This window comes from Hypanus sabinus, chromosome 13 (genome assembly GCF_030144855.1).
Source record: "Hypanus sabinus isolate sHypSab1 chromosome 13, sHypSab1.hap1, whole genome shotgun sequence".
Lineage (NCBI taxonomy): Eukaryota > Metazoa > Chordata > Chondrichthyes > Myliobatiformes > Dasyatidae > Hypanus > Hypanus sabinus.
The window spans coordinates 54,813,290-54,833,755 of record NC_082718.1 but is presented as its reverse complement, the minus strand read 5'-3'; the positions used below and the strand labels follow the sequence as shown (position 1 = coordinate 54,833,755).

General features: G+C 40.9%; 2 protein-coding genes across 3 annotated transcripts in view; one reads left to right on the top strand and one right to left on the bottom strand.

Annotated features, from left to right (window-relative positions):
• Positions 1 to 524: 524 nt before the first annotated feature.
• Positions 525 to 6,871, top strand: LOC132403498 (spexin prohormone 1-like). 2 transcript variants are annotated; one of them, XM_059986902.1, is made up of 6 exons: positions 525 to 613; positions 731 to 788; positions 1,566 to 1,628; positions 2,290 to 2,417; positions 3,923 to 3,978; positions 6,798 to 6,871. In XM_059986902.1, exons 1-5 carry the CDS (start codon positions 527 to 529, stop codon positions 3,923 to 3,925), a joined length of 339 nt encoding a protein of 112 aa, XP_059842885.1. In that variant the 5' UTR covers positions 525 to 526; the 3' UTR covers positions 3,926 to 3,978; positions 6,798 to 6,871. The 2 variants fall into 2 exon arrangements, with proteins under 2 accessions (XP_059842885.1, XP_059842886.1); XM_059986903.1 differs by lacking the exon at positions 6,798 to 6,871 and adding an exon at positions 6,609 to 6,691.
• Positions 6,872 to 8,322: 1,451 nt separating this feature from the next.
• LOC132403871 (glycogen [starch] synthase, liver-like) overlaps positions 8,323 to 20,466 on the bottom strand; it is an 82,094-nt gene continuing 69,950 nt past the window's right edge. Inside the window, 4 exon segments of the mRNA XM_059987645.1 lie at positions 8,323 to 11,342; positions 11,473 to 11,553; positions 12,282 to 12,445; positions 12,547 to 12,642. Coding sequence (XP_059843628.1) covers positions 11,151 to 11,342; positions 11,473 to 11,553; positions 12,282 to 12,445; positions 12,547 to 12,642 — 533 coding nt within the window. The 3' untranslated portion in view covers positions 8,323 to 11,150.

Below are 20,466 nucleotides of genomic sequence, written 5' to 3'. Positions count from 1 at the left end.
CACCTCCGTCTGGTTCTTCCCTTTTGGCTTCATCTTCTCCATCTCCAAGATTGACAAGTGGTCGCTCTTTAAAAAAAAAGGTCGAGCATTTAAAGAGTGCACGCCGCTCTCAGGGAAAAAAAAACGCAACTTGATCTTCTATCAAACCTTGAAGGATTTAAAGAACTATGAAGGTGAGCGAGCTGCAAGTGGCGCTTGCAGGCGGCTGCCCCATTGTACCGAATGGCCGCAAGATTATTCCGTCTCCTTCCAAGTGTTCCTTGGGAAATGATTTAATCGGGTCTAACCTGTTGGTTGCTGAACCTAGAGCCACGGCACCAGACAAACATTGAGGCAGTTGTCTGTTCCTTGGCGGTTCATATAACTTCCCACAGGTGAGACTCGAAGTAATACAAATGCTCACTGGAGCGACGGAGAAATGCAAAGTTTACCGACGTAAGCTAAACAGAATTGCACTTCTTAAAAAATGTTGAGGTGCGGTTGCAGAAAAGATTGTGACAAGTTATTTACTGAGCTGCGTTTTGCTATGCAGGGTCTGGGGACTGCCGCGATTCTCACTCTGTTCTTGGTCGTTGCATCTTCGCTCTTCGTACAGTCCAGCAGCGTGCCACAGGTATTGGTCTGCTCAATGCTGGGTTATTTTAAACGAATTCGACTCCGGTTCCGCGCTTTATGCTTCCGCTCCGCATTTATCGCTAAAACTGACGAGATTACGCTTCTTGTTGAATAGGCTCAGTTTTGGAAGCGTAACTGGACACCTCAAGCAATGCTGTATCTAAAAGGCGCACGTAAGTCAAACCTGCGGTCGTATTCTCTTCGGTTAATTGAGCTGGTACTTGTTTAATGGGGATTTAAGTAATTATGGCATTTTATATTTATTCTTTGTTTCAATATGGAACAGGTAATTAAAGTTTGTGAAATAAACTTGGTAACTGAGGACTACTTGGATCTTATGCCTTCATTTGGAACGCATAACAATAAAAAGACTACAAGGCCCGGGAGTGGTATTATTGCCTCTCGATATCTACGGAGTGTTGGGGTCTGGAGATGGGAGGCTTAGAATGTTTGCAGAGGACCCGATGAGTTGAAATGGAGTGCTTGTGATTATTTGTATAATTAACTTTATTGTATATACGCCATTAATTCACAGCAGATCCCAAATAGTTTGCAGTAATCAATTATTTAATGAGTAGGAGGACTAGGTTAGATTTACTGTGTACTCTGGATGACCTAGTAAGTACATAAAAATAATTCTTTGGCGTGAAGTGGCTTCGTAGAGCCCAAGGCATTGAAGGTTATTACATAAATTTAAACACTCCGAAGAGTATTTTTTTGTAATCCGCACTCCCCGAGCATCAACACTACTGAACTGAATGCAACTGAGGAAGGAAGCAGATTTCTTGCCAACTGATCGTCACTCTTGCCGGCAAAGAGGTCATTTCTCACAGTCATTGACCAACAGTTCAACAACTAGGTTCACCTTCAGTAGGATCTTAAATTCGCAATGAAAGGCAGAGTAATGACATACTAGGTCCTCCGTTCAAATTTGTGATTTTTTTTTACAGAGGGGTTGCGGTTCATAGCGGAAGATGAAAGAGAACACGATCCCACTGAAAACATAGATATCGGTAAGAGGCAGAATCAGGTTTAGTATCACCGGTATGTGCGTCAAATTCGTTAACTTTATGGCAGCAGTACAATCAAATACATAACAAATAAATGGAGAAAAGCTGAATTACATTAAGTATATATATGTTTATTAAATAGTTGTTAAAATAAGTAGTGCAAAGAAGAAAAAAAAATAAAAAGGTAGTGAGATAGTGTTCATGGGATAAATGTCAATTTAGGAATCGGACGGCGGGGGGAGGACAAGTTATTCCTGAATCGCTGAGTGTGTGTACTCTGTACCTCCGTCCTGTCCCTAACGAGAAGTCATCCCCTGGGTGAAGGACGCCGCTTTCCGAAGGCACCGCTCCTTGAAGGTGTCTTGGATACTACGAAGCTGACTAATTTTACATGTTTCTGCAATTTATTTCGATCTTGTGCGGTAGCCACTCCCTGCCACCCCCCCCCCCCATACCAGACAGCGATGGTACAACGGTCGCAATATCTCAAAGATGCTTTGTACATTACAGTTTGGTATTGCATTAGAAATTATTATGTTGAATAGCGGGGTGAGCTTGAGGAACCGAATGGTCACCTCCCGCTCCTATTTTCTTGTGTTGACCCGTTAGTGGTACGAGTTCTGCCTTGCATACCCAACAACAGCATTTTTTTTTTACCTATTAGAAAGCAGAAGCCGATTGAGCAGACCAATAACCCTATTACAAGCAATAGCCATATTACTGGCTGCAATTAGACGGGTGCAAGCCTCCTACACCGATTGCAAACGTTCCACAATTTCACTGCACACAGAGGTATGTAAAACTGGTAACTTTAAACACATAGAAATACGGAGAGAAGCAGTAGACCTCTTCACTGGATTGTCATCGTCATTCCAGTTTGTAACTATCAGTAATCTGAATTTCTGGGGCATATCATCTTTCATGGCCATAAAGTGCTGCAAATTTTGCAAGATACTCCAATAATCCCGTGTCGGATTGTTTGGAAATCCGTGTCTGGCTCATTCATTGGTCCGGAATGGCATCTGGGGTTCATGCTGCAAGAGGGTGAATGTGGCCAAATCTGGGAGTTGAGAGTGCAGCAGGTCTGGACCAGGGGCCTGGTGTGCAGAAGGAACCAAGATGGGCATGAGGAGACCTCAAATCGAATTTATTGTCATATACATGAGTACTTGTACATACAGGTGCAATGAAAACTTTTGCCCAGCCAAAAGCCCAGGCAATGGTATACTTTTCTATGTTCTAAGTTGGGTCCGGAATGCTTCTGTAGTTCCTGATCTGGTTAAACTCATGGACTTCACAAGAACATGATATGTAAAGAGAATTTGGCTATTATTAACTGCATCCAGTAATGTGGAAGATCTATTTCCCCATCCCATCAAAGTACTAGAATATCAGAGCTTCACCATACCAAGATAATTCTAGCTCTCTTTTGCTCTCTAAATGCTACACAGAGGGGTTCTTCCAGTAGTTAATAAAATTAGATAAACTTAGATCAGAAAGTCTAAACTACTGGAACAGAGCTTGTTTAGGTGCTGCATGAAGAATCAGAATTACAATTGATTTCTCAAAATGCAAAATTGTAACTCTTTTCAATAGATATACATCCTCTATGGTGATCTGAGCCAACTAAGATCAGGATAGTTTACTGACTCTACATCCAAGATGGAGTTGAGATCTTTATTCCACACATACCACTTAGTGTTGAGGCCAGAATGTCCCCTTTTAGTCTCATGTGACCACAAGGCCTTCTACATCTTTACAGCATCTTCCAAGTGACAGTTTGCAGTCTTTATGGGCAAGGATATATATGTAGTACATATGATGTAAATCTGATACTGCACGAGCCATGCCTACTGTCAAGTATGGTGGAGGTAGCATCATGCTATGGGGATGCTTTTCAGCACCAGGGACTAGAAATTTGGTCAAGATTGATGGGAAGATGAATGCTGCTAAATAAAGAGATCCTGGATAAAAATCTGCTAGCCCCTGCCCAAAAGCTTAAACTGTAGAGAAAGTTTGTCTTTGAACAGGACAACCACCCAAAGATTACTGCTAGAGCAACCATGGATTGCCATCCACCACCACTCCCCCAACTAACCTAGTACAACTTGAGCAATTTTGCAAGTAGGAATGGGCAAATCTTGCTCTATTATGTTGTGCAAAGCTAATAGAGACTTATTCAAAAAGACTACTAACTGTAATTGCTAGAAGAGGTAGTTCATTTTGAACTGCTAACATTTCAGTTTTTGAATTTTTAACTTCTCATGCTTTACAATTTTCTCTTTTGGGCTCTACAGTGAAAAAGGAGCATGTGATTCACACAAGAAATCAGCTAAATTGATCAAAATCCCAGGTAATACTCATCTTTATGAACAAAGGGATGGGGGCTGAATTCTTTTTCCAAGGCAGTGAAGTTCAGCAGTCGCCAACAAATCTCCTTTATCTCACTACTACCTGACACCTAGAAGCTGAATGTTTTCAGACTCGCTGGCTACTCAGATTTCACTACAGACCATAAGACATAGGAATAGAATTAGGACATTTGGCTCATTAAGAATGCTCTACCATGTGATCATGGCTGATGTATTTTCCCTATCCCCATTACTTTAGACACAATTACTAATCAAACACCTATCAACCTCCACTTTTAAGTACACCCAATCACTTGGCCTCCACAGCCGTCTGTGGCAATTAATTCTGGATTAACCAACCTCTGGCTAAAGAAATTCCTCAATTCTGTTCTTCTATTCCAGAGCTGTGCTGTCTGGTCCTAAACAGTCACTATTAGAAACATTCTATCCAGAGCTACTCTTTATCTCCTCATTCTTGTACCTTTAGGGAGTATAGGCCCAGTTATCAAACACTCCCCATCAACTCTTTCTTCTCAAAACTCCTCTGAAGCCTCTCCGAAGCCAGCAATTGTCTTTAAGTTCTTACCTAATTTTCAGTTAGCTGTTTGATGAGTAGAAGTAGGATTTCTTAAGAATTTGAGATTATCTCTTGTTCAAATGAAAGGGTAGGATGAAATCCTTAATCACAATTGTGGCCTGATTAATAAAAGCTTAAATAAAACTGGTAGATTAACAACCACAGGCTAATTAAGGAGATTCAGAGAATAACTGGCATTATGAAACTTTGTTAGTCTTTATCATGAGGAAATGAGGACAATGCTGTTGATCATTGTATATGATTTTCAAATGAAAAAGCAGACCACAAGAGCAGAATTAGGCCATTTGGCACATCAAGTCTGCTCCACAATTACATCACAGCTGATTTATTATCCCTCAACCCCCTTCTGCTCCCCTCCCCATAACCCTTGATGCCCTCATCAACCTCCACTTTAAATATGCCCAGTGTCTTGGTTTCTACAGCTCTCTGTAGCAATGAATTTCACTAATTTACCATCCTCTGGTTAAAGAAATTCTTCATCTCTAAAGGCACACTCCTGTATTCTAAAGCTGAGTTCACTGGTGCTAGACTCCTGCACCATAGGACACATCTTCTCCACATCCACACAATTCAGGCCTTTTGATATTTGATGGGTTTCATTGAGTACCCCTTATTCTTCTAAATTCCAGTGAGTACAGGCACAGAGTATCAAACACTCCTCACATTAGCCCTTACATTCCTGAGTTCAATTTTGTGAACCACCTCTGCCCAACCCCCCATACCAGTATACCCCTTATTAGACAAGTACTACCTGTGTCTTATTAGCAATACATAGAATAAAGGTACAAAAAGAGCACAGCTCTAGAAAATGTTCAATAGACTGAGTGACACATATCACTCAAGTTCAAAATTTTGGGATCACCTCTACTTGTACAACTTGGGTGTAACAGTACTATTGAATTTTATGCAAACAGCAACAGATGCGACTCTTAAGAGAACAAAGGGTATGGTCAGATGTGACTAATAAAATTCAATGTACCAAAGTGTGAGATGATGCAGTTTGATGCAAAGGGTGAAAAGGTAATGCTAGACGGTAGAATTTTAAAGAGCGGAAAAGGAACTATTTGTACATAAAACCTTAAAGTAGCAAGATAAGCTAATAAAACTGTCAATAAGGCATACAGGAATCCAGGCTTTATAAATAATACAAACAAAAACTTATGCAAATACTTAACTCATTTGTGTCCAGCTCTAGATGACACTTTTTTGAAAGGCCATGAGGCTTTGAAGAAATAGAAGTTAGATTTATAGTGCTTTAGAGATAAAGGATTAGTGCCATTTCTCTTCTAGGGCTGCCAATCTGGGAGAAGCTCGGTTATTTGCTCTGATGGGATTCATCTTTCTCTTGCCTTATCTATCTCTCTCCCACCCTCTCTGAATTTAAATCCAACTCATTTCCTCCCCTTTCTATCTGGGGGCGGGGAGAAGGTGCAAGACAAAGTGATCAACTATTTTACTTTCCACAAATGCTGCCTGATCTGCTAAGCATTTCTAGGACCTGCACATATAAAATAAATTGTAAGAAGCTGAGGTTGTTGTTCCTGCAGCCAAGCAGATGAGAAAACTTGATGATAACTCAGATAGCATAAAGAGAAAAGATTTCCTAGATTAGTATTACACTTCAGTGCTGTTCTTATTTTACAATTATATACCTACTGCATATACAAATCATATAAATATAGATTAAGACAATTTATAATCTTATCCAACTCTAGATTTAAAAATAATTGGAACAGTCAATATTTAAACTCTTAATTTTAAAGCCCAATGCTGTGTTTTTCCTTAAACACTTTCAGATACTACTATCTGAATGTACTATCTACATCTGCTGTAGAGCATCCCAACCTGAGGTCCACATACTTCTCAGTTAATGCTAAGGCTTCAAGGCATAATAAAAAGGTTGGGAACCCCAACTGTAGAATGACATTGGACATGTCTTTGATAGGGTGGATGCATTTTTTGGGGAGTGCAAATGGTAAGAGCTTGTTTGAGCCACAAACCATGCAGCCAAGTAACTCTTCATTTTCTATTTAGCATAGCAGAACATGGTATTATGGTGATGGCAAGTCAGGCCATTAAATAGAAGGAACACAAGGGCAAGCAGTCATGTGTTAAAGCCTCCAAGCAACATTCAACTAGATTTGGCAACCCATCTTTACCTATTTTGATTAACCTGTGTCTATGAATTATTTCCTGTTACATGTAACTCTTTTGAAATTACAGATAAGAAAAAGAAAAGTTAAACAGTAGCATTTCTGGGAAGAGAACCAAAACTGGAGAAAATCACTAAATACTCGGACTTCTGCAGAGTTTTCTCTATTGATCCATTAAATTTTGATTTCATCTGTTCTATTAGATTCTGTACCAATGGCTACACAAAATAATGGTTATATGTTGTTGATCACATTGTAATTGGTAATGGATATACAACTTTTTGCATCTATGTAATGTAGAACTGTTTAACAAATTAAAAATTCTTTAGCTTCTTGAACACAAAACTCCTGCCCAAGTATCATGGCTTTCAGTCATACTTTCAGCAATAATTTCTTCCAATTTAAGGCACATTTACAATCTGGAAAATTAGAAATGTTCTCCCTCAATTTTAATACTATTTCAAATTAATATCTTCCATTCAAGATATGAAACATGGTTTTGTAAATAAAATTCTTATTACATCCCCATTCAATGTAGCAAAAAAAACCAAAAGGTAGAAACAGAGTACATTATAGACCCTTCGGCCCACGATATTCTGCTGACCTTCAACCTACTCCAAGATCAATCTAGCACCTTCCTCCATTTTTCCATCATCCACTTACCTGAGAGTTTGTGTTCTTAATGCAACTGTCTCTACCACCGCTCCTGGCAGGGTATTGCCATACCCACTACTCTTTTTTTAAAAAGAAAGAAAACAAACAAGGACATTGCCCCTATACTTTCCTTCAATCACCTTAAAATTATGCCCCCTCATATTAACCAGTTCCACCATGGGAAAAAGTCTCTAGCTATCCACCACCTATAGCTCTTACCATCTCAATCTATCCTCCCAAGACATTAAGCTTTAAATAATTTTGCACTTTTGGAATAATTTTACTTACTGACAAATTATGTTAAAGGGTTATAGAAGTTAATGCTCACTTTACAAGGAAGTCTGTAATCTAGGATAAGAGCAACCTGCTTTCAGCAATCCCTTTCACAGCCTCATGATACCCCACCACTTAGTGGCTGATTAAGTATTACTGAAGTGTAGTCACCATTACAAAACACTGCAGGCAATTTGTACACCTTAATTTGTGGAATCGTTGTTCAGGAGATAAATAACCAGATCAAATTCTTAAAACATTTTGTGTCTAGGATGTAGAGGACGAGCACTGCTGTGCTCAAATTAGCAGTCTTTTATATTCATCTGGAAAGAGCAGATGGTAACTGGAACTGACACCTTGGAAATTGTCACATTCATCATTTTTGCAAGAGAGCTGTGGCTTTCAATTTTTCTCCCTTAGGCAACCCAATTTAACCAAATGGCTTTCCTCAACAAACCCCGTGATAATTTCTCTGGCCTGCAGACCAACATTTGTGTGAAGTATGGGATAGCTACACCTCTTAAAACAACCCGAAACAGTCAAAGATGATGGTCTGGCTTTGAAACACATTGCAAGACTTAATGTTGTGAACAAGTGTCTCTCAAAAGAGAGAATTGAGCAACGGCGATAATAGGTTAACCAAATACTCCAAACAGTAGGCAGAATGGAGAAGTTTTTTTAATATAAATTTAACAGCTTAAATATTACATATTTATTGCACACCAATCGTCAATTACACCCAATTAGTATTAATCAAAATAAATTAGTTTTTGGATATCAATATAAACCATTTATCCATAGTGTTTTGTGCTGGCAGTGCGGTTCCAGTAGCAGAATGTATCATCTGATATCCTACTACAGCATAACAAACAAGAACACTGATCACATAAGTAAATATTTAAAAGATACCAAAATTAAACTTGGATAATATAAAGAGCAAATTGGACATTGTATGATGTATTGTGATCTGAAATTAAGAAGTTCGTATGCAGTCTGCAATTTCTGATTCAGAGCTAGTGGCAAGCAAGTTCAAAATATTAATTTGCAGCCTTCGCACTTACAGGCCAATATTATGAAAGTTAGCATTTAACAGTTTGGCAAAATAATGCAAACTTCACCACATTTAGCCAAAATGAAAATTTCTAATTGAGATGAAACTGTAGTATTGAGCATTTTTGATGGTTTTCATAAATTAAGGTGGCGGTCAGTCATTGCGATTGCTTCCACATTATGCAAAATGGATCATTAATTGCTGCAATTATAAAACAGCACCTATTAAAACCAGTCTGTGTACACTGTCACTACACTAGTTTCATTCCTACTGCATTACCTGTGGACTTTTGCAGTCTATCTGATTCAGAGATAGACCACTGATTACCTATCTCACTGGACACATTTTATTGCCCTTTGTACTGCTCAAAGCAATAACATGTTTACTATCTAACTTTTGCCATTGGTAGCTGGGGCTATTGAATAGCTCAAACCTGACTGTACTGGAGACATCTGCCCACGTAACTCATGACCAAGCACAATTTTCCTTCCATCCTCTCCGAATAAATGTTGGTTAGATCAACTTGTCATTTCTTTTATACACACATAATTGTGGAAGTCAAATTCCTTGCCAAGGACATTTTAGAAACCCTGTTTAATGTCAAAATAAGATAAAGATAACAACATATTGGATATTAAAATAGAGACAATACACAAGGTACTGAAGACCTTTGTCCTCTTCTGGGTTTTGCAACACAAATTCAAACAATGAACTAAATATTTCATGTTTGTCAGCTCATAGAATTTAAGTTGTTTGGCAGCTCATGCCACTATTTAAAGAAAAGCTTTGCAGTTAAGTAATGTGTGGTGAATTAATGATGCTGATGCATTTTGGAACAGCTGTTAAGTTTTGGGAAAACAAAAGAGCTGGTGCATCGCTCCTAGATTATCCACCTTGGAAACATACCATCACCTTTCAGTGTTTCCCTGCAATGGTGCTTAGAGGGATGAGAGAACATTAATAAAAATGAACAGTTTTGCTTGAAGGAATTCAAATCAAGTTAACTCTACCTTAAATCTGTTGAATAACTCATGGGTATTTTCTATTCCCCACGTGTTTCAATATAGTCCAGCATTAAACTAAAAGATTTTCTTGCCTTATGGGCATGATATGCAGTGACTGTCATATTTCAGACTTTCCACTCAGATGAAGTAAGATTTTTATCTCAGTCTGGTTCCAGAAGCAAGAGTTTGATGTGCTAATTAGTTGCAAGATTCAGTCCATACTGATAGCATCAATTAGTTGTAAGCTTCTCACTTTTTGCAGTTTGACTGACCTTTGTGGAACAGATTCAAAACTGTTTGAAATTGGATACATTTCTTCCCAAGGCAACTTTAGATTATAAGTACAGCTACAAAATAATAATTTATTCTAAAACCACAAGTTGCAAAGAAATGCAGAAGAGGTGGAAATTATTCTTACTAGGAACTAATAGAACAGACCCAAACCTGTAGTGTGTATAAAAGTGTGGTTATAGGGAGAGAAAAAAAAGCAGGTTATACAGCAGGAATATCTTGTCTTTCTTCAAGTAACATGTCACCAGTTTCAAGTTGATAATCTCCGGTTATAGAAAAGATTCTCAGCTGCATTATTGTGAAGGAGTCAATTTCAAATTATATTGTCTTCTTTTGTATCGGGGATAGGATGATTAACGTGCCCCATTTCATACGGGGGTTGGGATGGGCAAGTGCTCGGTGGTGAAAGTAGTGTTGTAAGTGGTCTTCAGTGAATGGGACAACTACTGCCCTCACCCACAACAATGATGATTAGCATCCAAAAAAGTGCTTCCAATCACACTATTACAAACTGGTTTTGTTTACTAATACTGTGTGTGTGTCAAAAGTAGTAATAATAAACTTCAACCTCTACACTGAAATACCAGTTCAAATGACAAATCTTGGGAGGTCCTTCAATTCATGGATTCTAAAGCATTGGGCATTTAGTGATAAAAATCATTGCCAGCCATGCCTTCAATTCAAAAACCGATTACAGAAAATATTTCCCAAAGACCAAATATCATGTAATGTAACATTCTTAAAATTTTTCTAACAAATTTGTGGAGATGGTGTGTGCAATAGAATCAAGGACGGTTTTGACAGTTCATTTTTCCTTAAAGTGGAAAGCTATTACTGGAATTAACTTCTGTAATGCCGAGAGGTGGATGACGTAACCAGACGTACAGCAAAGTGCATAATTCATACGGACCTAGCTTGATAAACTGCAGCAGGAATGGGGAAAATGCACCATCTCTTTCCTAATTATTGTAATTTCACTATAAGTTCACTCTGTGTGTTTGCAAACAGGTCTTTCATAAAAGATTCTGGCCTTGATATAGTTGAGAATGCATAACTACATTATATGGATTTAGTTTGCTAGCTTTCACATTTCCACTTTCCCATCAAGATATTGTAAGTGAAACTTCAAAGGGCTATGTTAGCCATCAACTCAGTTTTGGTACTCCGTATTTGACTGGTTCATCCCTATAGGTGCTTTAATGTTCCTTTGATCCTTCTCTGCCTCCTCCTCCTCATCATACCGCTCAATATTCTCATCATCACTCTCGTGTGGACTTGAAGGCAAAGACACAGATGGGGATGCGGGCACAGAGGCTGGCCGGGGATATCTGAAACCTTCCGTCTGGCATATAAAAAAAGAAAGGTTAGTCTATGACATTGCCCCTTAAGGAAAGGCAGGTCTTTGTGGCATACAGTTTTTGTAATCCTGCCTTAACACCAATCAAATCAATTGGTAACACAAGTGGACTTACCAGTGGTGGCGCAGTCGGCTCCATCTGAAACTTTTCTGGGAAGGCTTTACACAATGCAAGATGGCGGGCATGCACGTAATACTGAAGACAAAGAATTGAAAATTGTCATCACTACGAAAGAATGCAGTGAAATTTATGGAAGCCAATACTGCAGATCCCTCATGTGCCATGTTTTCAGATTGAGCTAGAGCTTCAGAATTCAAAATAACAGTGCAAAAAAAACTCTTGCAAAATAACCTCAATTAATTTATTCAATTTTGAAATTGCTTAGTTTTTTTTAAAGTTTGAGGCAAATTTATTACTAAATTTTACAGCTTAGTTAATTGTCCTACTTCCTATTTATCATGGCTGATCATTCAGTCAATAAGCTAAAATTATTAAACTTATTTCCACTGCACTTTGGAATAAGGTATTAAAAAGTACCAGACAGTAATCCAGCATCTGAATGTTAGAAGATCCTGATGGTTCAACAGGCATGGAGAGCAGATGGAGCCAAGACTGGGGTCCAGAATCCCTAGGATCAAGAACTTGGGTACTTTTACATCTGGAGCTATGATTTCAGTTGCTTTAATATTTCCCAGTCTCTTCAAACTTAGTGTTCACTGGAAATCCATCATACTACTGTATAATACCCCAAAAAAATGAAGGAAAAGTGTTGGGATATTATGGGAACAACATCCAGAAGTTCAGAAAACCCCTAGTCTTGCAGCACCATCCCAAGGAATATTTAAGTTTTACTATGTTTCACTTCCAAAGGCATAACCAAGCTCAACAACTCTTCCATCATGGAGTCATGTACTTATATTTACCCTGGTCAGGTATCTCCAGTCTAGAAGTTCCGAAAGCCGTTCGGTCCGATTCCTCTGGATAATCCTCTGGCGACGTGACTGCTTGCAGAACCCAAACATGAACTGAGTCAACTGATTGCACGAGTCCTCGAGAGACCGGAATCTCCGATCAACGATATAAATCCCTGTACGCAGCAAAAACACACAGGTCAAGGAAGCACAAACCCTTTTGGAGAAATTAAATGCAGAATGTCCTGTGGTGCTGCATTTGAATCACAGAACTTACCATAAGCTGTTGGATCTGCCACATGTTCCTGCATGAAACAACCAAAGCCAGAGAGGTTGGTGGTCACACTGGGAATTCCCATCACTGTGCACTCAGCTATAAATGCAAATATCCGAGGTAAGAATTCTGCTTTAGAATCAGAGTATTGCAGCACAAAAACAGGCTATTCAGCCCAGCCAATCCATGCTAACCTGGTCTACTGTCCAATGTCATCTACCTGCACTCAGGTCCTCCATAACCCCTTCATCCAAACTTCTTAAATGTTACAATTGTACCTGCATCCTCTACTTCTGCTGGCAGCTCATTCCTCATTCACACCATCCTCTGAGTGAAGATGATCCCCACAAGATTCCCTTAAACATTCATTCTTAAATTATGATCTCAGTTCTGGTATCATTCAAACCAAGGTGTGAAAAAGCCTACATGCATTTACCCTATCTATACTCCTCAGAAATCTGTATACCTCTACAAGATCTCCACTGACTCATATTTTGGGCAAGTTAAAATTCATCTTTTAATTTTTTCTCTTTCGTCCATAGTTCACTGCCCTCTCTGATCAGATTCCTTCTTCTTCAGCCCTTTACCTCTTCCACCCATCACCTCCCAGGTTTTCCCTTCACCCTAATACCCCACCAAACCTTCTCCCTCACTTGGTTATACCCGCCATCTTGCCCCTTCCTTTTCTGTGGGTCTTGGCCAAAAATGCCAATTGTATTCCTCTCCATACTGCTTGAGAGAACTTAGTACAGTACAGCGCAGGAACAGGCCATTCAGCCCACAATGTTGTGCTAAATCAGCTAAAAAGCAAATCAAAAAACACTCAAACACTAGCGCCTCCTACCTACACCATGTCCATATCCCTCCATCTTCCTTATAAACTGTGCCTATCCAAATGTCTCTTAAAAGTCTAATGTATTTGCCTCTACCACCAAACCAGGCAGCACATTCCTGGCATTCAGAGTAAAATACTTACCCCTCACATTCCACTTGAGTCTACCTCCTCTCACCTGCAATGCATGCCCTCTGGTACTAGACATCTTAACCCTGGGAAACAGATTCTCCGTCTACTTTATCTATGCCTCTCAATCTTATAAACCTCCACCAAATCTCCTCTCAGCTTTAAGCACTCCAGAGAAAGCAAAAGTTTGTCCAGCCTCTCATGATAACACATGCCCTCTAAACCAGGCAGCATCCTGGTAAATCTCTTCAGCACCCTCTCCAAAGCCTCAACATCCTTTCTATAGTGGGGGTGAACAGAACTGTACACAATACACCAGATGTGGCATAACTAGAGTTTCACAAAGTTCCAACATAACCTATTGACTTTTGAACTCAATGCCTCAACTAACAATAACAAGCATTCCGCAAGCCTCCTTGATCATCTTACATAGACACCTTATAGAGTGGACGACAGATAGTGGGAGAGAGTAGGAAGGGGACTCAATGGGGCTTTCGCGTTAACGGGTCGAGGCGAGGCAGGTTGCCCGAGTAGAATACAGACAGGAAGTATGTGTGAGAGGCCGGTTTTCTGCGCTCAGTGTCAGATGTGGGAAGATGTGGAGACTCCCAGCCTCCCGGACGGCCACATCTTCACCAGGTGCATTGAGCTGCAGCTCCTTAGGGACCATGTTAGGGAACTAGAGATGCAGCTCGATGACCTTCGTCTGGTCAGTGAGAGTAAGGAGGTGACAGAGAGAAGCTATAGGCAGGTAGTCACACCGGGGCCTGGGGAGACTGCTAAGTGGGTAACAATCAGGAGAGGGAAAGGCAGGAGTCAGAGGCTGGAGAGTACCCCAGTGGCAATCCCCCTTAACAATAAGTACTCCTGTTGGACTGTTGGGGGTAGGGATGGCCTACCTGGGGGAAGCAACAGTGGCTGCACCTCTGGCACAGAGACTGGCCCTGTGGCTCAGAAGGGTAGGGAAAGGAAGAGGATGACAGCAGTGATAGGGGACTCTATAGTTAGGGGGTCAGACAGGCGATTCTGTGGATGCAGGAAAGAAGCACGGATGGTAGTTTGCCTCCCAGGTGCCAGGGTCCGGGATGTTTCTGATTGCGTCCAAGATATCCTGAAGTGGGAGGGAGAACAGCCAGAGGTCGTGGTACATATTGGTACCAATGACATAGGCAGGACAAGGGAGGAGGTCCTGAAAGCAGACTACAGGGAATTAGGATAGTAGTTGAGAAGCAGAACCACGATAGGTAATAATCTCAGGATTACTGCCTGTGCCACATGACAGTGAGTATAGGAATAGGGTGAGGTAGAGGATGAATGCATGGCTGGGGGATTGCAGCGGGGGCAGGAATTTAGATCTCTGGATCATTGGGACCTCTTTTAGGGCATGAATGACCTGTACAAAAAGGACAGGTTGCACTTGATTCCCAGGGGAACCAATATCCTGGTGGGGAGGTTTGCTGAGGCTATTTGGGAGAGTAAACTAGGATTGCTGGGAGTTGGGAACCAAACTGAAGAGACTGAGGAAGAGGCAGTTGGCTCACAAATAGAGAAAGCACGGAGACAGTGCGAGGGGGAAGCATAGGCAGGTGATATAGAAGGGATGCATTCGGACCGATGGTTTGAGATGTGTCTATTTTAATGCAAGGAGAATTATGAACAAAGCGGATGAGCTTAGAGCAATTACTTGGAGCAATGATGTTGTGGCCATTACAGAGACTTGGATGGCTCAGGGGCAGGAATGGTTACTTCGAGTGCCAGGCTTTAGATGTTTCAGAAAGGACAGGGAGGGAGGCAAAAGAGGTGGGGGTGTGGCACTGTTGATCAGAGATAGTGTCATGGCTATAGAAAAGGTGAACACCATGGAGCAATTGTCTACAGAGACTGTGGGGGGAAGTTAGGAATAGGAAGGGGTCAATAACTCTACTGGATGTTTTTTTTTTAATTTTTTTTTTAAAAAAGAGACCACCCAATAGTAACAGGAATATCAAGGAGTAGATAGGGAGACAGATTCTGCAAAGGTGTAATAATAACAGGGTTGTCAAGGTGGGAGATTTTAATTTCCCAAATATCGATTGGCATGTCCTTAGAGTGAGGGGTTTAGGTGGGATGGAGTTTGCTAGGTGTGTTCAAGAAAGTTCCTGAACACAATATGTAGATATGTCTACAAGAGGAGAGGCTGTACTTGGGAAATGAACCTCTCTCAGTGGAAGAGCATTTTGGAGATAGTGATCACAATTCTATCTCCTTTACCATAGCACTGGAGAGGGACAGGAACAGACAAGTTAGGAAAGTGTTGAATTGGAGTAAGGGGAAATATGAGGCTATCAGGCAGGAACTTGAAAACATAAATTGGAAATGGGTGTTCTCAAAGAAATGAATGGAAGAAATATGGCAAATGTTCAAGGGATATTTGCGTGATGTTCTGCATAGGTACTTTCCAATGAGACAGGGAAAGGATGGTAGGGTACAGGAACTGTGGTGTACAAAGGATGTTGTAAATCTAGTCAGAAGAAAAGAAGGCCTACAAAAGGTTCAAAAAGCTTGCTAATGATAGAAAGCTAGAAGATTATGAGGTTAGCAGGAAAGAGCTCAAGAAGGAAATTAAGAGAGCCAGAAGGAGCCATGAGAAGGACTTGTTGGATAGGATTAAGGAAAACCCCAAAGCATTCTACAAGTATGTGAAGAGCAAGAAGATAAGATGTGAGAGAATAGGACCAATCAAGTGTGATGGTGGAAAAGTGTGTATGGAACCGGAGATGACAGAGGTACTTAGCGAATACTGAAGCAAAGGATTCATTACAGAAAAGGATCTTGGTGATTGTAGTGATGACTTACAGTGGACTGAAAAGCTTGAAACATGTAGATATTAAGAAAGAGGATGTACAGGAGCTTTTGGAAGGTATGAAGTCACCAGGACCAGATGAGATATACCCCAGGCTACTATGGGAGGTGAGGGAGGAGATTGCTGATCTTCTGGTGATGATCTTTGCATCATCAATGGGGATTGGAGAGGTTCCGGAGGATTGGAGGGTTGTTGATGTTGTTCCAGTATTCAACAAAAGGCATAGCGATAGCTCAAGAAATTATAGACCAGTGGTTGGTAAGTTGATGGAGAAGATCCTGAGAGGCAGGATCTATGAACATTTGGAGAGGTATAATATGATTAGGAATAGTCAGCATGGCTTTGTGAAAGGCAGGTCGTGCTTTGGAGCCTGATTGAATTTTTGAGGATGTGACTAAACACATTGATGATAATAGAGCAGTAGATGTAGTGTATATGGATCTCATCAAGGCATTTGACAAGGTAGCCCATGCAAGGCTTATTGAGAAAGTAAGGAGGCATGGGATCTAAGGGGACATTGCTTTGTGAATCAAGAACCGGCTTGCCCACAGAAGGCAAAGAGTGGTTGTAGACGGGTCATATTCTGCATTGAGGTCGGTGACTGGCGGTGTGCCTCAGGGATCTGTTTTGGAACCCCTACTCTTCATGATTTTTATAAATGACCTGGATGAAGTAGTAGAGGGATGGGTTAGTAAGTTTGCTGATGACACAAAGGTTGGAGGTGTTGTGGATAGTGTTAAGGGCTGCCAGAGGTTACAGCAGGATATTGACAGGATGCAAAGAAACTGGGCTGAGAAGTGGCAGATGGAGTTCAACCCAGATAAGTGTGAAGTGGTTGATTTTGTTAGGTCAAATATGATGTCAGAAAATAGCATTAACAGTAAGACTCTTGGCAATGTGGAGGATCAGAGGGATCTTGGGGTTCAAGTCCATAGGGCACTCAAGGCTGCTGCACAGGTTGACTCTGTGGTTAAGAAAGCTTATGGTGCATTGGCATTCATCAATCGTGGGATTGAGTATAGGAGCCGAGAGGTAATGTTGCAGCTATATAGAACCCTGGTTAGACCGCACTTGGAGTATTGTGTTCAGTTCTGGTTGTCTCACTACAGGAAGGATGTGGAAGCCATAGAAAGGGTGCAGAGGACATTTATAAGGATATTGCCCGGATTGGGGAGCATGCCTTATGAGAATAAGTTGAGTGAACTTGGCCTTTTTTTCTTACTCCTTGGAGCGACGGAGGTTGAGATGTGACCGGAGAGAGGTGTACAGGATGATCAGAGGCATTGATCGTGTGGACAATCAGGGGCTTTTCCCCCTGGGCTGAGATGTCTGGCACGAGAGGGCACAGTTTTAAAGTGCTTGGAAATAGGTACAGAGAAGATATCAGGGGAAAGTTTGTTTTCTTAAAAAAAACGCAGAGAGTGAGAGCATGGAATGGGCTGCGGGCAACGGTGGTGGAAGCAGATACAATAGGGTCTTTTAAGAGACTCCTGTACAGGTATATGGGGCTCAGAAAAATAGATGGGTAACCCTGGGTAATTTCTCAGGTAAAAATTTCTTGTTCGGCACAACTTAGTAGGCCAAAGGGCTTGTATTGTACTGTAGGTTTTCTATCTTATCCACCTGTGTAGTTACTTTCAAGGAACTATGAAATTGTATCCCAAGATCTCTCTGCTCAGCACTGTTAACAATCTTGCCCTTAACAATGTATCATTTTCTTGCATTTGCCCTACCGAATTTCAACACCTCACATTTATCTCAGTTAAACGCCATCCACCATTTCTCAGCCCACATCTGCAACTGATCTAAATTGTGCTGTATTTTTTGCCAATTTTCTACATTTAATTTGCTGCAGACCTCATGCATCTCAATCTTCTGGACTAGCCTCCCATGAGGAACTTTTGTCAAATGCTTTACTAAGATCCATGTAGACAACATTCACTGACTCAGTCTCTCTGATTACCTTGTCAAACAACTCATTCAGGTTGGTAAGGCACAACCTTCCACACACAAAGCCATGCTGTCTCTCTCCAATTCGTCCATGTGTTTCCAAATGCTCATATAGTCTAACTCCTAAGAATTTTCTCCAGCAATTGTCCAGCCACAGATGTGAGACTCACTAGTCTATAGTTCAAGATTTTCCTTTGTTCTTTTCTTAGAGGTACATTGTTGCCAGTCCTCCAGGACTCACCTGTGGCTAGAGAAAACAAAAAAGATACTGGTCAAGGGCCCCAGCAATCTCATCTCTTGCCTCCTTCAAAATCAGAGTAAATCCCATCAGGCCCTAGGGGCATCCACCTTAATCCTCATTAGGAAGCCCAACGCTTCCTCCTCCTCCTCGACCACTAAACACCATTATACACTTAGCACTGATCTCCTGTTTCTCCTCATTTTTCCTTGGTAAGTATTGAAGTTTTTTTTTAAGAAAACAAACTTACCCCTGATATTTTCTCTGTACCTACTTCCAAGCGCTTTAAAACTGTGCCCTCTCGTGCTAGACATTTCAGCCCTTGGGAAAAGCCTCTGACTGTCCACACGATCAATGCCTCTGATCATCCTGTACACCTCTCTCAGGTCACATCTCAACCTCTGTCGCTCCAAGGGGTAAGAAAATACCTCACACACTCTCTGCATCCAAGCAAATGCTTCCTCCATTATCCTAGTTATTCTCTTCCTCTTGATATACAGAATACCTTGGGATTCACCTTGATCCTATTTGCCAAGGTCTTTTCATGGCCCCTCCTGGCTTTTCCAATTCCTTTCTTTAGTTCTTTTCTGGCTTCTTTATACTTGTGTGCTTTGTTTCATCCTAACTTCTGATGCTTTATGTACTTTCCCTTTTTCATCTTGACTAAATGCATCACCTCTTTGGACATCCAAGGTTTCTTATCTTTTCACCCGTCCTTCCTTCTGACAGGAACATACCGTTCCTATACTCTGTGTGATTGACCTTTAAACACCCTCCACATGTCTGATGGTGGCTTTCCCAGAAAAAAGGTGTTCCCAATTGACACTTCTTGGTTCCTGCCTAATGCTCTCGTAATTTGCTCTACTCCATTTTAAAGCTCTCCCACAAGGGACTATGCCTATCCCTATCTATAACTATCCTGAAAGTTAAGGAGCTGTGGTCACTGTTCCCTAACCTCTCCCCCACTGAAAGGTCAGTCACCTGGAGGCTCATTACCCATCACCAGATCCAGAACAGCCCCTCATTTCATTGGACCATCCACATACTGATTTAAGAAATCGTCCTGGATAAAATTAATGATTTTTTTTAATGCTTTTTTTTTAAAAAAAGCACATATTTCCTTAATCTGATTATATATTTGTTTCTTAATTTTCTGGTGGCTGTTTGGGAGTCTGTAGTACAGTGTGATCACACCAATCCAATTCTCCTGTCTTCCAACCAAATGGGCTTTGTATCCTCCATTGTCTTTCCCCTGGGTGCAGCTGTGATATTGCCCCTGATTAGTAGTGCAACTCTACACCCCCCCCCCTTTATCTCCTCTACCTTTTCAAAAACCTGGTACCTTAGTTGCCCATAGTTGCCCATTCCTGCCCCTCTCTCCTCTAAGTTTCAGTCATGGATACATTATAGTTCCATGTACTGATCCATGCTCCAAGTTCATCACCCTTACCCATAGTACTCCTGCCGAGTTCCTCCAGCAATTTGTATTTGCTTCACCTTTCACTATCTGTCACACAATAGTGAGCATTACACGCGAAAAGACATTCGAGTCATTGTTGAGCAGCAGTTTCCTACGATGACTTATTCCCCCCTTTAGTCCACCATTGCTTCATATTCAGACTCGCTTCTAGGACAATAAGGAGGAAATGAATGAACACTCATACACAACACCAAGTTCAGCGATGGAAGGAGAGATTTTCAGGAGCCTCCTACTCCATTCTGTGGGAACATATTCAGCACAGCTTTGTGAGCCGAAGGGCCTGTATTGTGCTGTAGGCTTTCTATGTTAACTTTACATGCACGCCTGAATTACTAAAAAGGAAATAGTTGGAAACCTACAATACAAAAAAATGAGATCTTATGTTCACAGTTTAGTGCAATAGTTGGTCAGATTGTGCATTCCAAACAATGATCAAAACAAAATTACACATG